Source organism: Oryza brachyantha, chromosome 5 (genome assembly GCF_000231095.2).
Source record: "Oryza brachyantha chromosome 5, ObraRS2, whole genome shotgun sequence".
Classification (NCBI taxonomy): Eukaryota; Viridiplantae; Streptophyta; class Magnoliopsida; order Poales; family Poaceae; genus Oryza; species Oryza brachyantha.
The window spans coordinates 9851293-9867241 of record NC_023167.2 but is presented as its reverse complement, the minus strand read 5'-3'; the positions used below and the strand labels follow the sequence as shown (position 1 = coordinate 9867241).

Here is a 15949-nt window from a genome sequence, read left to right as displayed (position 1 = left end):
AGAGATGAGACTATTATTATTTTTCTTTCTTTTGAGAAACATGAGCCGACGCTACAAACCATAGAGAAGAGCAAATTCAGTAGTATAACAAACTACAAGCTCTAATTTATCTATACTCAATCCAATAGTTTATATATATATAATAGTTAGCTACAAAATATCAATATATGACCTCACATGTCATACATACATTTTATGTTAAAGCCTATATACAGCTAACTACAAATTTGTATTTCACCTCTCCTTTCTCTTCTTTTTATCTCTTTAAAATATGTTTATAGCTGACTTATAACATGCTATTGTACTGCCTCACGTTTGGAGTAGTAGAAATCATGTCGAGGCAAAAAAAAATGGTGCAAAGTTGAGGCGTGACTCTCGCCGCTGCTTCTTCTTCCCTTTCCATTTTTTCTTCGTTGTCAGAGGTGCGTACTGTGTTCCTCGTATTTATAATTAATCAGTTCACGGATGTGACCACCTATATACGTAGTACCAGTCTCTACGTACTGCTCACTTTGCTAGTAGCCCACACGAATCAATGGTTAAAATAAGGTGGTGTTTAGTTGTCAAAATTTTTTTTAGTAAAAACATCACATCGAACGTTTATGTTTGATCGGACGTCGGAATGGGTTTTTAGACACGTATTAAAAACGAATTTCACGGTTAGCCTAGAAACCGTAAGACGAATCTTTTGAGCCTAATTAATCCGTCATTAGCATATGTTGGTTACTATAGCACTTACAACTAATCATGGACTAATTAGGCTCAAAAGATTCGTCTCAAGATTTCTTTCATAACTGTGCAATTAGTTTTTTGGTTCATCTATGTTTAATATTTTATTTAGCTGTCCAAAAATTCGATGTGATGTTTTTGGAAAAAAATTTGGAAACTAAACAAGGCCAAATTAACTAGGTGGTGTTTGGATGCGGCGAACAAATTTTTTAAGCATAATTAATCCATAATTAACATATGTGTACTGTAACATCACATACGCTAATCATAAATTAATTATGCTCAATAGATTCATCTCGTAAATTAGTCCAAAATTATAGATGTGTTTTATTAATAATCTACGTTTAATATTTATAATAAACATCTAAACATCCGATGTGACAAGAACTAAAAATTTTAGTCTCGTCTAAACACCCCCTTAGTACTCCACTTCTAGTACGATTAGCCACTCATAGAGCTAAGTTTACTGCTTCACCCGTTCTGAAATATAAATATTTCTATTATTTAAATTGTGTATCATAATACAAGTATTTCTATATTAATTCTCGTTGTTGCATTATTTTAATGATTACAAAGCCTATCAGATGTTTAAAAAGAAAGACTAATCAATTTAAAATTTAAAAATTAACTACTGAAAGGAAAAAAAAAGAGAATTTTTGACCTCTCCTCATTCTAGGCTAAACAACATAGAAATACTTATATTTTGAAACGAATGCACTAGTATAGCTAACTACTAACTATAAACATATATTAGAGCTAACATATACAATAGATTAGCTATAAAATTGACTTCAATATTTTTTCGTCTATCTCTTTCTGTCGGGGCATTTAACTTTTTGCCACTCTTAGAAATGACACCTAACATATGGGCCAAGTGGCAAATATGTTAGCATTATTTTTAAGAGTGGCAAAAAATTAATTATTTCCTTTCTATCACTTATGGATTTAATACATCTTCCTTAGACAATGTGTAGAGCTAGCTTTTATATGACAATCAACACTTATGTTTATTCTCTCATCCACAGTGTTATTATAGTTTGCTAGGACGAGATTGGATTCATGAAAATTGTTGTGTGTCATCTATGATGCATTAAAGTCTGATTTAATGGCAAGGTGATCAAGTGGAAATTATACTAGCCGATAGATCGGGATAATATTGCAATAGCCGATTTACCTATCTAGGATGGAAGAAATTGATTGTTTGTCTGGATACGTGGGAATGAGATTACTGAAAGATTATAGATAGTGATATACAACTAACGAATGAAAAATGGATACCAATTATTACTCTGAACACACCATTGATGATTTGCAAGGAAAATTAGGTTAACCATTTATGTCGGTTGATGAACTATAAGAAGTTGATATAAGTCCTAGGGGTTGGCCAAGGCCAACATATATAAAGTGCTAAATTATCTACTGAATTAAAACATAAGTTGATAAAATAATCAAAAGATTATTGCCATTTTTTGATGCTAGGACTATCCATATTAGAACATCATCTCTATATCAAAACAAGATATTGACCATTTAATAGCCTCCAAGATGATTCAAGCCAGAATTATACGAGAACATAAAGACAAAGATTACATGCCATAATTATATGCTTTTCAAAATGCTAAATAGTGTATGTTTAATAAAAAATTATATAGAAGTTGATTATTTTATATTTTTAAGGTAGATTTTCAAATTTTCAGTAGTTAATTATATTTTTCATACCATGAGATAATTATATATAAAAAAATCAGATAGTCTTTCATCTCCGGTTGTATTCTTTTATGGTTGATTATTCCTTATTTCTTACCCTTATTTTTTTGGAAAACCCATTGAGAAAAATAATTTTCTAGTCAATTGTATTAATGGAATAGCAATAAAAGGAACAAGATAAGTATATTATGCCAATATATGGCAATTCATCATGTGGATATATAAAAGGGCATATTTGATCAACTAATTTATTAAATAAATAATAAAATCATATATTACTAAACTCGATTAAAGCTCAAGCTCAACTCGTCAAAGCTTGCAAGCTTACCTAGTAGCACAGAGGCTCGGCTCGTTGAGAGCTCAAGCCGAGCTCGAATCAGACTTTGGGCCTAGAATGAGGCAAGCTCAAGCATTTCGCGAGCCTCGAGCTTTTCGACATCCCTAGTTATAAAATAATAAGTTTTTAAAAAGGGTCAAGGTATAAACATCCAGCAACTTCGGTTCATCAGTTTGCACTCTGCATTATGAACGCACTAGATCGATTTCTACAGTAAACCAATGCTGCACTCTTTCACTGCCGCAAGGTTCGAACAACAGTGATTCACTACAGTACCTCTGCTGCAATGTTCCTGACTTTTGAGTTTGATTCCAGCTGGACATCTCACCCATGCAGAACAGTAGAGGATATCATCCTTTTGAAAATGGACTGCCAGAATGCTTACAATCAAGCTTTTTTTTATGTAAAGAAATTGAACACTGACAGGCAAAGGTGTTGATCTTTTTTCCTTAAAATCTGGGGTAAATGATTGTAGTAGAACTAGTATGAAAATTTGTCTGGACTAACATCTTTTTTTTTTTAGAACAATCTGGACTAACATCGAACCAGACAAAAATTACTTTAAGTCAGAAAGCTGGTAAAAATATTTCACAGATTTTTAAGAGGCGTTGACGATCCTATTGCCTTCATCAGAGTAATTATTGCTCGCTCTCGTTCCATAATTCTTATCATTCTAGATAAATATGTGATAAATTTTAAAACTTTGATTATTAATAACTTTTAAAATATTTAGTTTAAAAGCACTAGGACATCATATATGGAAGAGTTATGAAGATTATTTTATTAAAAGTAAATACTTTTTTATTCCATGTATATATTTTCATATCAAATCACAGTTAAAAATCGTATCGTTGTTCAAAATGGTAAAAGTTTACTAAACTGGAGGGGATACTTCACTTCACTGTGGTAATCGGCTGAGACTTGAGTGGACACATCTTTTGAAGAAAAAAGAAGATGGCATCAAAATGCTTTAAGTTTTTTTTGCACAGAAAATTTAGCAAGAATTTTTGGGCTGTCAGTGGCCCACGGCCACTCCAGCCTGCGCCTAACTAGAGTTTGAACCCATCATCCTAAAAGAGCACAACAACTAGAGCTGTTTTTTCCCCAACTTTTATGTAGCCAATCAACCATGGAACCTTGCAATTGCAATGATGCAAAACATGTAATGAGTGGTGATCATTCTACTTTAATTAGCTGGTGTAGTATCATTGATCCCATGTGCATGCTTGCATGCCTCTGAATTGTCATTGTGATGATCCATTGGATTAGTACCCTCCAAAGTAATATAAAACCACTAACGCTTTTATATACTCCGTATCGTACTTGTAACTTATTTTCCAATACTATTTTGTAATGTGCTGAGAAAATAAATTATCATCTAATATCTGCCTGGATACACTTGCTGAAAAATTAACGCTAGAGTGTTTGTTTCACCTTTGTTTTATTTATAAGGTAAAAATACATTTCAATTTCAGTGCTTAATTTTAAAGTTATTTTAGGTTTTTGTTAGTTGTTCTCGTTACCCAGCCTTACCTTTTACATCACTAGGATTATAAAAACTCTTACCATAAAATTATTTTTCATTGCTTACAAGGCCCAGCCCAATTAGTACCCTACTCCCCACCATCATGCACTCAGTGAAATCTAACCAAAAACATCTCAATGCTGATTTTTTTCCCCTTTAAGTTCAGCAAGACAACTGCTGACTATTATATTAATAAAGTAGGAGTAAAAGTTACAATGTCCACAAGAAAAGGAATCCCATGAGGGGACAAAGTTCAATACTGCCTTTTTAGAATTAAAATGGCATTCTTATGTCAGGCTCCAGTGTGCAGTTCTTAATTTAATTTATATAAATAGACTCTCTTGATCTTCAGACATGAAATAGAGAGATGGCCTACATTTAAAAAAAAAAAATTGTGTTAGCTACAACAACAATGTGAGACCAGACCTACTGACACTTGTACCACTAATTAAGTTCAAATAAGCCTTAAGCTAACAATAAAGAAAAAAATCTATTTTACTCACTCAAACTATTTTTTGCTCATTTTACACCTCAAACTAATCATTTTAATCCCTGATCGTATTACTCTTTTTTTGTTTCTGTTTATATGACTCATATTTAAATTTTAGTAGGATGGTGAAAGATGTATTACAACTTACATCTTGACATTTTTTTTATCACTGTTTGTATACTAGGTTGGAAGAACCTCAAGTTGATTCAAGCATCGAGATTCTAAAATTCAAGCAAAAAATTATGAAAATTTTATATTTTTAAACTTTGAATTACAGTATTGCAACTTAAAATACAATTTATAAAAAGAAAAATATTATTAGGGATTGATGAATACCATTAAATAGTTTAGGGTAAATTGAATTAAGGGGGTAAAATCATCCGATGAAATAGTTTAAGTAAATCTAATTTTTAATAAGAAATTTTGAACAATCTATATAGTTCAACGAGTACAGGATGCATTAGCACGATTTATTCAATATCGTGCCAATATAGGACTGAGATTTGGCAGCCTTATTGTATTCCACTATTCCCTATAAAATAATATGATTTCTTGTGTTTAAATTTTCTAAAGAAAAGTTGACTTTTAGCCCATTATCTATGCTCGATGAATAAATTGAGGATTTTTTTATTGGAAATTGGCAATGGGTTTTGGCCCACCCGAGAAATAATTTCTAACAGAATCTCAAAAACCCACCTCATATGAAGCATGCATATAGACTTTTAGTCTCACCTTGCTTATTCTATAAGACGAGGGCTTGCTTAAAAGAGGATGCTCTATTAGGCATTTGAGCAATAACGTGAGAAAACTAGATAAACGTGCGCCTCGCTGGGCATGGGTGAGTGAATGGTCTGCCAAAATAGACTCCTTATGCTTGCACATATGCGTATTTTTTTAAGTAACTGAACTTGTTGTATTTATATATAATTTTTTTTTGAAATTTTCGTTTATCTAGTCTACGTGAAGTCCAAATATGTTACGTGTGATTTATTCAGTTTGGTTACGAGTTGTGGAGATAACGTTGGCGTCCTAATTATGTGTTTCGATAACTTTATAAATAACGATTTGTCTCTATGCAACACACATGAAACTAATATAGGGTCTGCACTACGCCACCACGCGTCACCTAATCCATCCGGCTCGCCACACACGAGTCATTAGATTGGGAGGATGGATCTCCGGAACCATCGTCTTCAGCATCCGACGAGAGAGGCGAATTGGTATTTGGGAGCGCAACACACAAATGCTTACAATTCGTCAACTAGGACACGTCATTTTTCTTCGACTATACCATCATGTCATCAACGTGTGCTGTCGCACAACACTCATAAGATATTATACAATCATGTTATGTATTTTCAGTCTATTCATGCGTAATACTTTAGTATACATGTCTCGCTTGTATTCATGTGAGATGGTTTTGTCACTTTATGTCTTCAATGACATAATTTATTTATGAAATAAATTAAACCTATATATATGCTAATATTGTGCACATTTTTATCGCTTGGATCATCCTTATCTATCCACCTAACCATACTATTTTATTTTCTCAGAAGATATACTTTGCTATTTTTTCCTTACTACTAAAGTTCTAATGAATGGCTAGAAATCAAGTCTTTTGGGCGATAGAGGGAGTAGAAAAATATGTTTTACTTTCTCAAATAAATTAATTTCTACCCTCTTTTCTATTTTCTTTTCGGAAATCGAGAAATTTAACATTTTTAATACCCTTAGGGCACGTTCAAAGGTAGAGTCCATTATCGAATTTTATCCGATCCACGTCAGCAACAAGAACCATCCATTCTAAAATAATATTTTTAGAATGCAAAATTTATTTCATATATAAATATTTCTAGCTTTATTTACAAATACAACTATACAAGTCCTACGTTCAAAGTTCAACCTTTTCCATTTTAGGTACACCCACATTTCGATCTCTATTCGTTTCATTTTTATTTCGGAACATTAAGTTTTTTCCTCTTTAACCTTAATATGAGTTAAATAAGCTAGAAATATTTATATTTATATGAAAGGAGTATAATGATATTGGTCAAACTTGGAATAGAAGAGTTAACTTTGTCATATAATAATAACACAAAGGGGTGATTGTTTGACCTTTTCATGTAAAAAGTTAAATGGCATATTTGCAAATAAAAAATAATTTGTTAATAAAAGTTTTATATATGTAGTCTTAGCGATCTAAAAGCCAATAGCGAAAAATAATCTTTGGTAAAAATAAATCTAAAACCAACTCTAAATTTAACGTTGAAAATTTTAAATTTTAGCTTATAAGCATAAGAAGAAGCCAAAAGTAGGGGTGAAAGGGCATTTTTAACCACTCACCCATCTCACGACACTACGTGATAGAAGAATGGCACCCATAAGAGTTATAAAGGGTTAAATTTTAATTTTTCTTTGATTACGAGTACTCAAATATAATTTTATAAATATAGCTAGAAATATACTCAATTGCTTCAAAATATAAGCATTGTTTTTCAGAGATTAAGATTGAGAAAAAAATATGTTGGTCAAGTGAGGATAAAATGGAAAAAAATATATATATACAAAATGACTGATTGGATAAGTAATACTGAAAATATTTAAATTCTACTCCCTCCGTTCCCAAAAAACAACTTTTCGGTTTTTTGTCGAGCGTTTGACCGTCCGTCTTATTTGAAAAATTTTCAAGAAATTTTTTAAAAAATAGTCACACATAAAATATTATTTGTGTTTTATCATCTAATAAAAATAAAATTATTAATTATAAAATTTTTTGAATAAGACGAAGAGACAAACATTGTATGTAAAGACTGAGAAGTTGATTTGTTTTAGGACAGATGGAGTAAAATTTAGGAGTATGGAGTAAGTAGCATAGTACAGCCTAGCATTTTTTTGGTCGGAGGGTGTACGAGTAGTTTGCCGTAAAAATGTATACTATGGATACAAGTTTTATACTATTATTCTCGTATGAGGAGCAGTACAAGAGAATTAAGAGGGTGTTTGTTTGCCTCTCAACCTTTTTTAGTCATATCAAATTCAATGTTTGGACATTAATTAGAAGTATTAAATATAGACTATTAATAAAACTCTCATACTCTTGCACTATTTCACGAGACGAATTATTGAGCCTAAATAGTCCATGATTAGCGAATGTGATGCTACAGTAAACATTTGCTAATCGTAGATTAATTAGGCTTAAAAAATTGTCTAATGAAATAGCCTTTATTTATATGATTAGTTTTATTATCAGTCTATATTTAATACTTCTAATTAACGTTTAAATATTCGACGTGATAAGGAAAAAAATGTTCCTGAATCCAAATACCCTCTAAATCCTTTATAAGTTGAGAACGTTCCGATGTACGGAAGCCCGGAGTATTTCATTTCAAACGGGAGCTCTCACCAATTCTATACTTGATGGACCAATGCTTAACAGCAAGCAGGCAGCTTTGTTTGCAGCGTTGGCGATGTTCCCCAAAAGAAGAAAAAAAAAAGAAAGGAGAGATAAAGCTAGCTCAGGCATGAACACATATATTGACCATCTGACCAGCGACAAAGATGCAACCACATCTGCCTTCTTGTGACCCTAATTCTGTGTTAAAACACCACTTCTTTCTCTCTCTATCACTCTCCTTTTTTTTCATCTCTGTAGGACCAGTTCAGATAAGAGAGAGGAAGCAAGGTTTGGACCACACCCTCCTCCCATCACATGCATCATGTAGGGCTAGTTTAATTTCGATATTGTCCTATCAAAATTTTATGAGGAAACTTTGGTTAAGTTAGATTTGTAGCTATATACACCTGGATAAGTAGGACATAGGAAATACGTTTAACCTTAAAGACAAAACATATTGGCGTGCATCTTTTCGCTTATTCGTGCAATAAGCGAAACGACGTATTAATAAATAAAAAATAATTTATAATAAAATTTTATATATATGTTCTTAACGAATTAAAAGTCAATGCTATAAAGTAAACTATGATAAAGAAAACACAATATCAACTTCAAATTTAAAGTATAAAATTTATATTTTTAGCTTACCAGCATTAGTACAGGCGAAAAGATGAGGGTGATGACTTGAATCTATCCGTTTAGATTACGGCGTGCCAAAGTTAAACGGTGCGTCTAGAAGCTTCGTCAGATTGATGGACTTGTTTGTCATGTAAAACAGGAGATAAGGAGATAACATAGAATTTAATTGTAGTTTTGGGATAAGCATATGCTACAATATCAGTAATTGTATGTCTGACAACTTTTAGGCTGAGTAAACGTATTTTTATGACATTCAAATTTAAGAAGTGGATATACGTAAGATTTACCACTTTAAATGTGACAATTAACCCAAGTACTGTGACATATGGATCCATATGTCATAAACACATGAAGTAATAAATCTATAAATGCCCTACAAGAATTTTGTTTCTAAATTTATAGTTCTATTAATAAAAACTATTACTAAATATATATAGTAGTATTTAATATGAAGTTATTAATAATTAATGTCATGTACTACTATTAGTAAAAACTATTACTATCTTAAAAGTTACGCTCTACAAGAATTGTTTCTAAATTTATAAACTATATTAATTGTACAATAGAAAACTCTAATAGTAATCGAAACAAACTCCTTCCATCTATAAATAACTTTATGTTTTTTGTTCAACCCATTGTCCACTTTGATCCACCTTCAAGAAAATTAATAAATCGTAGTTATGGAAGACGGGGCAAATGTATAAGAGCTTATAAAAATAAAATAAAAATTGTATTGTAGTTTACTAAAGTGTAGAGTTTTATAATTTTTTTGACTTTGTATAAGTATGTGTTAGATACATAAAAATAAAGTCTTATCAGATGAACAGAGTATATAACCCCTTCCAAAATATAATTTAAAGTGCGAAGTCAAATATTTCGACTTTGACTACTAATAAAAATTAAAAAGATCGATCACATAATAATGATGTTACTAGATTTATTATTAAAAAATATATTGATATAACTTTTATTTAAGATAATATATTATAATAAATATTAATTGGTCAACTTAATATCTCGAGAACCCTATCTAAATATAAAGGTTGGATATATTTCAATTCTGCCTGGAGTATATGAATTAGTAGATACCAATCCTATTAGGGCCGCGTTCGGCGTAAGTGGTATGGGGTTAGTTATCCTATGTGGAAAACATGGTAATAGATCAGTATATAATTAATTAATTAATTACTAATTACAAAAAAATATAAAATAGAATAATTTGATTTTTAAAACGACTTTCCTATAAAAAAATTTCAAAAAATACACTGTTTAGCAGTTTGAGAAGCGAAGCATACGAGTGAAAACGAGATAATATAGGGTTAGAAAGGAGAGAGCTGAACGTCGCCTAGATATTCTACACTACACACTGAATGTAGTATAGCTGAAACAAGCCTCTGAAATCATACCAAGACGCCAACACTTTATTTTTGTATGGTAGTTATAGTAAAATCTTTACTATGGAGAAATCATCCGTAAATATTTGATCCGTACTTTTAATTTTGTAGCAGCTATAGTAAAATATTTATTGGAAAGCAAAATTATGCTAAATTTGTGTACAGATCAATACTTTTTAATTTACATGAATAACTCATGAATTATTTATTTACTAAGAGTGTTAAGTAATTTATTTAACAAAAGAAGAGTGAAAGAAAGAGAAACCACGTACTCCCTCCGTCCTAAAATAAATCAACTTTTCAGTTTCTAAATGTAATGTTTAACTCTTCGTCTTATTAAAAAAATTTACGATCAATAATTTTATTTTTATTAGATAATAAAACATGAATGTACTTTACGTGTGACTATTTTTAAAAAAATTTCTTAAAAATTTTCAAATAAGACGGAAGGCACAGAAACCAAAAGATGCGGACATGCTTTAGCATATCCGTCAATCCCCGATCGTGTTGAAAATTCGCGTTAAATAAATAATTTTTTCAGGGCTCCTCTAGCGCCTAGGACATGCCAATGAAGCACGCTCCTTGGGCAATGTAGTTAACCAATAATCGAATGATTAATTTAAAGACACTGCCATGAAGGAAAAGAACGCCCCTTCCAAATCCTCTGTATGCGCACCCAAAAACCCGTTGATTTGCTTTGCGTTGCGCCACAAAGTGGTCAGGGCGATTGTAGTACGTACTTAGTACAAAGCCACTGTCAGTCACACTTTGTCATGTTCTAGCTTGTCCCTAATGTCATAAATGCACTGCGTTGTGTTTGCGCTTACAGAAGTCTCACATCCCCTAGCATAAATGTAATTTACTAAGGGCTTATTTAGTTCCAAAATTTCTTTTCTAAAAACATCGTATCGAATGTTTGAACATCTAAATAAAATATTAAACATAGATGAATCAAAAAACTAATTACATAGTTATGGAAGAAATCTTGAGACGAATCTTGTGAGCCTAATTAGCCCATGATTAGCCATAAGTGCTACAGTAACCAACATATGCTAATGACGGATTAATTAGGCTCAGAAGATTTGTCTCGCGGTTTCTAGGCTAGCCGTGAAATTTGTTTTTTCATTCGTGTCCAAAAACCCCTTTCAACATCCGATCAAACATTTGACGTGACACTTCTCCTAAAAATTTTCTCAATCTAAACACCGTCTAAGCAGAGGCTTTACTTACAGTTCATTTGGATTACTACTACTCACTGGCCAGTGATTAGCACTGCCATCTGCCACCAAGTTCTTTCTCTTTTGGAGCGTCCATGAAAGTGACAGCACCTGAATTATATTACTCCATGATTATTTTCTTTGCATCTTTTATTAGTACATATTATAGCCTTAATGCTCTTAATTAGGGCCTGTTTGTTTCCCCCAGAATTTTAGTACATATCACATCGAATGTTTGATACTAATTAGAAGTATTAAATATAGACTATTAATAAAATCTATCTAATACTCTGGACTATTTCGCGAGATGAATCTATTGAGCCTAATTAGTCTATGATTAGTGAATGTGATGCTACAGTAAATATTTGCTAATCGTGGCTTAATTAGGCTTAAAAAATTGTCTAATTAAATAGTCTTTATTTATACAATTAGTTTTGTTATCGGTCTATATTTAATACTCCTAATTAACGTCCAAACCTTCGATACTTCTAATTAACGTCTAAACATCCGATGTGATAATTAACGTCTAAATATCCGATATGACAAGGATAAAAAATCCTTGTATCCAAACAGCCACGTAGTACTACATGCTAATAACAGGGAATTTTAGTATTCCGGAGCTTGATTTTTTGATGTATAGATATGCATAGACAAGGGTCAGCTAAATTAGCCAAAAAAACAGTGAACTCGAAGCTTTATAAGGATAACGATACGTTCGTTGTGACAGCTCTTACAATTTATATTCTACATATGGCATTAGTACATGCACTAATTAAGTAGCCCTAAATAAATAAAAACCTCTCATCTTCAAAGCCAAGCAACGAAGCAAAGCACTCCACTAGCCCCGCGTCCATCCTCCCGGCCGGCCGGCGAGCCGCCGGCCACCGCCGCCCGACCCTACGCCGACGGCTTGCGCACGAAGTACCGGTACGCGGCGACCTTCCGCTTCCGCGAGCCGGAGTTGTCGATGGACAGCACCATCTTGCCGGCCTCCCTCGCCGTGAATGCGTTGTGCACCGGCTCGTCGGCGGCGGCCGCCACCTTCCTCGTCCGCTCCACGCACAGCGTGTAGCTGTCCTCCGCCGCCGGCACGTACTCCGCGCCGTACTCCAGGTCCCACCCGCCGACGACCAGGTCCCACGTTATCGTCGCGCCGGCCTGAAAGAAAAGAAAAAAAAAAAACAGAAACGACACAATGCCCAACGGCGATCAGAACTCAATCTTCCCCCAAATCATGGATCATTATTTACCCAGATAGAACAAAAGATTACACCAAATGACCAAATTAAGCATTTGTTTATGCGGTGATGATCACGCTTGATGTAATTATGCTGGGCACTTCACAAGAGCTAGCTTTGTCACCATTATAGTATAGAGTTTTTCTTCACAAGGGTCCTACCATGTGCAGCAAGGTTCACATGAAACGTTTGGTCCTTTGCCAGAATCCAATACAGTGTCCAGATCTTTTTTTTACAGCGGTTAAAGGAAAGAAGTGACACCGATCAACATCAACTGAACACCTCCAAAAATTAACCGCACTTTTCGGCTGGGAGGTTTACACCTCAACCAGCCAGTCAGGGACGGCAAAAGGCTGCTTCTATGTATGCAAAGATAACTAGCTAAACACACTTTACACCACTAATTGTTACCCATGCTACTCCTAAATCTGTACTGTTACATGTTACAGGCAGGTATCGTTTTTTCACCTCACTGTCATGGCGTGAGAGGTGACAGCGCTTCGAAACTCGCGCCCGTGGCGTGAACCGTAAACAAAAGTAAAGCTACAAAAGGAGCACTGCTGCTGCTGCTGCCAGCTCCAGCCAACTGCTGCGTGCGCGCGTTGCATCGCATCCGCGGCATTTTATCTCGTCGTGTAGAAGGAATTCTCGCGTCTCAGGCTCATAGCCATTGCAGAATTCAAGCCACAATTGCAGAATTGAAGCCATTTGCCCAAGGAGCTCACATGCACACACCGGTCACTGTAATTCCGCTCACAAGATTGATGCTGCAGTTTCCCATCCGCTGATCTGCATAGCTAGCTCAAAGCTAGCAGCCAGCTTGATGTGCGTGAGCCCTGTGACGATGGAATCAAAACTGTATCTCTCTCTCTCTCTCTCTCTCTCTCTCTCTCTCTGTCTTCATGTGAACTCAAAGAAAATGTTGCAAGCAGGAAGAGGGAAGCGACTCATCGTGTCAGCTAGGTGTGCAGCGGCAGAGGATAGTACTGTAGTCTACTGTACTATACTACTCCTGCTACTGCTTGAGTGCTTGACGGAGCGTTTACTGGTAGCACTAGCAAACGCAAGAACACACACAAACGCAGCTCAAAGCCCCCAGCTTTTGCAGCGTGCTGCTGCTGCTGGTGCTGGCAGTGACAGTGGCAGGCGAGTCGTTGATCCTACCGCAATTTCCTTTCAAAACCCGGAGACATCAAATAGTGGGCGAGGGCCCTCACATGCGCCTGCGCCGCTGCCATTGGAGTACCTCCTCAAGAAACGGTGGTGCTGTGCTGGTACTATAATCTTTAAATCGCATTGGGGGTGGGGAGTGGTGAAAAGGATTAGTTAAAGAAGAAGAAATTGATACCTAGGACAAAGCAAAAGAGGAGCTCAATCTTTTAAAGCCAAGCTGAGTTCTTGGCTTAACAATTGCTTCATCTCGAGCACACAACCTCATTAGGCGCAAAACATGCGACTGATTGCCAATTGTTTAGGCCCCCCCGATTTGGCAACAGGCAACCCGGAGTGAGTGAAACGAGCAGAATGGGACGATGGATAATCCAAAGCAGAAGTTGTTGTGGTTAATGTTTACTAGTTTAAATATCTCACTCACCTTTTGATGTAAACTATGGAAATTTTTAGGTGAAATCTGAATTATTAATATGTGGAGATGACGAGCAAGAAATGCAATGCAGGGAGCAGCGAGGGGAGGGGATGGTGATTGGGATTTTTATATTATACCTCGATGCCGTCGATCTCTAGGAAGACCTTCTCGCCGCCCTTGATGGTGAACTCGGACGCCGGCTTCGGCGGGCCGTTCTCCAGCTCGCCGGCGCGGCTCAGCCCGCCGTACTGCACCGGCACCAGCTCCGGCCGGATGAACCTGGCGGAAGAGAAAACTGCGTGTCACGGAGGCGGCCACGACCAAGAGAAAAAAATGGGGGCAAAATGGAGGGACGGCGCGGTTTTACTTAAAGAGCGTCTCGGCGACGTTGCCCTCGCGCGCAATGACGAACTTGCTCTTGGTGCGCTCGGTGAGGAACGGAGAAATCATGGCGAACAGCACCGAGAAGTACCAGGGCACATTGATGAAGACCTGCGAGGAAGGTGGTTGTCAGAGGGGTAGAGACGGGCCAGGTAGGTGGGTACTAGGTAGGTGTTCGACGAAATGGCTGGGCAGATAGTGGAGTCCAACAGGTGGGTTACCTTGCGCGCGACCATCTCCGGGTAGTTGTCCTGGAAGAGGGAGAGGATCTGGTTGGAGGCAGCGCGGAGCTCGCGCTTGGGCATGTCCTTGAGGTCCGTGACCTGGATGATGGCGTTGACGCCGCCGGGGCGGAGCTGGAGCGCGCGGACGCCGCGCTCCATGACCTGGACGCGCCAGCGGAGGAAGCGGGCGAGGCGGTCGCCGTCGCCGAAGACGCGGTCGTACATGTCCCTGTCCTTGAAGACGCCGTAGGCGTTGTAGCAGACCGGGTGGCCCTCCCGGTCCCAGCCGTGCATGTAGGCGACGACGCCCTCGAGGTCCTTGAACCCGAGGTCCTCGTCGAGCACGGCGTCGGCGCGGAACTCGGCCCGCCACGCCGCGCAGCGGAGCAGCATGGCGTGCGCGTCGCGGACGCGGAAGTCCCGCGCGCGGAGGAACTTGAGCAGCACGACGTCGGCGCGGTCGTCGGCGGGGCCGGGGGGAGGAGGGTTGAGCGGGACGCCCCAGATGGAGATGGGATCCGGGTGGGTGGAGAGCAGCGCCCTGAGGTCGGCGAGCGCGCGGAGGTCGGAGGCCGGGAGCGCGGAGGCCACGTAGGAGTCCTCCTTGAACGACGACGACCGCAGCAGCGCGGTGGCCTCCATCAGCGACGCCATCAGGCTGCGCTTGGCCCCAGCCCCAGGCGGCTTGGGCGGCGCCACCGCGGCGGCGGCGGGGGATGGCGAGGCGGTCGGAGACATGGGGGGAAGGAAGGTGTTTGTGGAAATGCGTGGGGTGTGGGGGTGGCGGAGATTTTGAAATGGAGTGGAGCGGAGGCGAGCGTGGCGTGGTGGCGGTGGCCTTATGATGGTGGCGTGGCGTGGCGCGAGGTGGTGGGGGGTTTTTATTACGAGAGAACAAAGGTGTGACGGGGTTAATTAATGGAACGATTTGTGCGCTGTGTTGTGTTCCTCAGCCCTGTTGGGCCAACCTCGGCCCCTCTACCTGTTAGCGTCATTTTTTATATATCATAGAATTAAATTGAGATACAATCAAATTTTATTCTATAAGGTGGTATCTGGGACAAGCAAGTCCCTTGTCTCATCTAT

General features: G+C 37.3%; 1 protein-coding gene across 1 annotated transcript; it reads right to left on the bottom strand.

The window, feature by feature from the left end:
• Positions 1 to 12101: 12101 nt before the first annotated feature.
• LOC102703971 (patellin-6) lies at positions 12102 to 15699 on the bottom strand. Its single transcript, XM_006655149.3, has 4 exons — positions 14861 to 15699; positions 14626 to 14750; positions 14396 to 14537; positions 12102 to 12593 (listed from the first exon to the last, which is right to left on the bottom strand). Exons 1-4 carry the CDS (start codon positions 15599 to 15601, stop codon positions 12333 to 12335), a joined length of 1269 nt encoding a protein of 422 aa, XP_006655212.3. The 5' UTR covers positions 15602 to 15699; the 3' UTR covers positions 12102 to 12332.
• Between the last annotated feature and the right edge of the window lie 250 nt (positions 15700 to 15949).

What these genes read in the sequence shown, in the direction of transcription:
- LOC102703971 (XM_006655149.3), bottom strand. Translation starts at nt 15,601, where the DNA reads ATGTCTCCGACCGCCTCGCCATCCCCCGCCGCCGCCGCGGTGGCGCCG. An exon ending in CGGAGATGGTCGCGCGCAAG is followed by an intron (nt 14,751 to 14,860) that starts GTAACCCACCTG and finishes CCTTCCTCGCAG; the next exon opens with GTCTTCATCAATGTGCCCTG. An exon ending in TAGAGATCGACGGCATCGAG is followed by an intron (nt 12,594 to 14,395) that starts GTATAATATAAA and finishes CTTTTCTTTCAG; the next exon opens with GCCGGCGCGACGATAACGTG.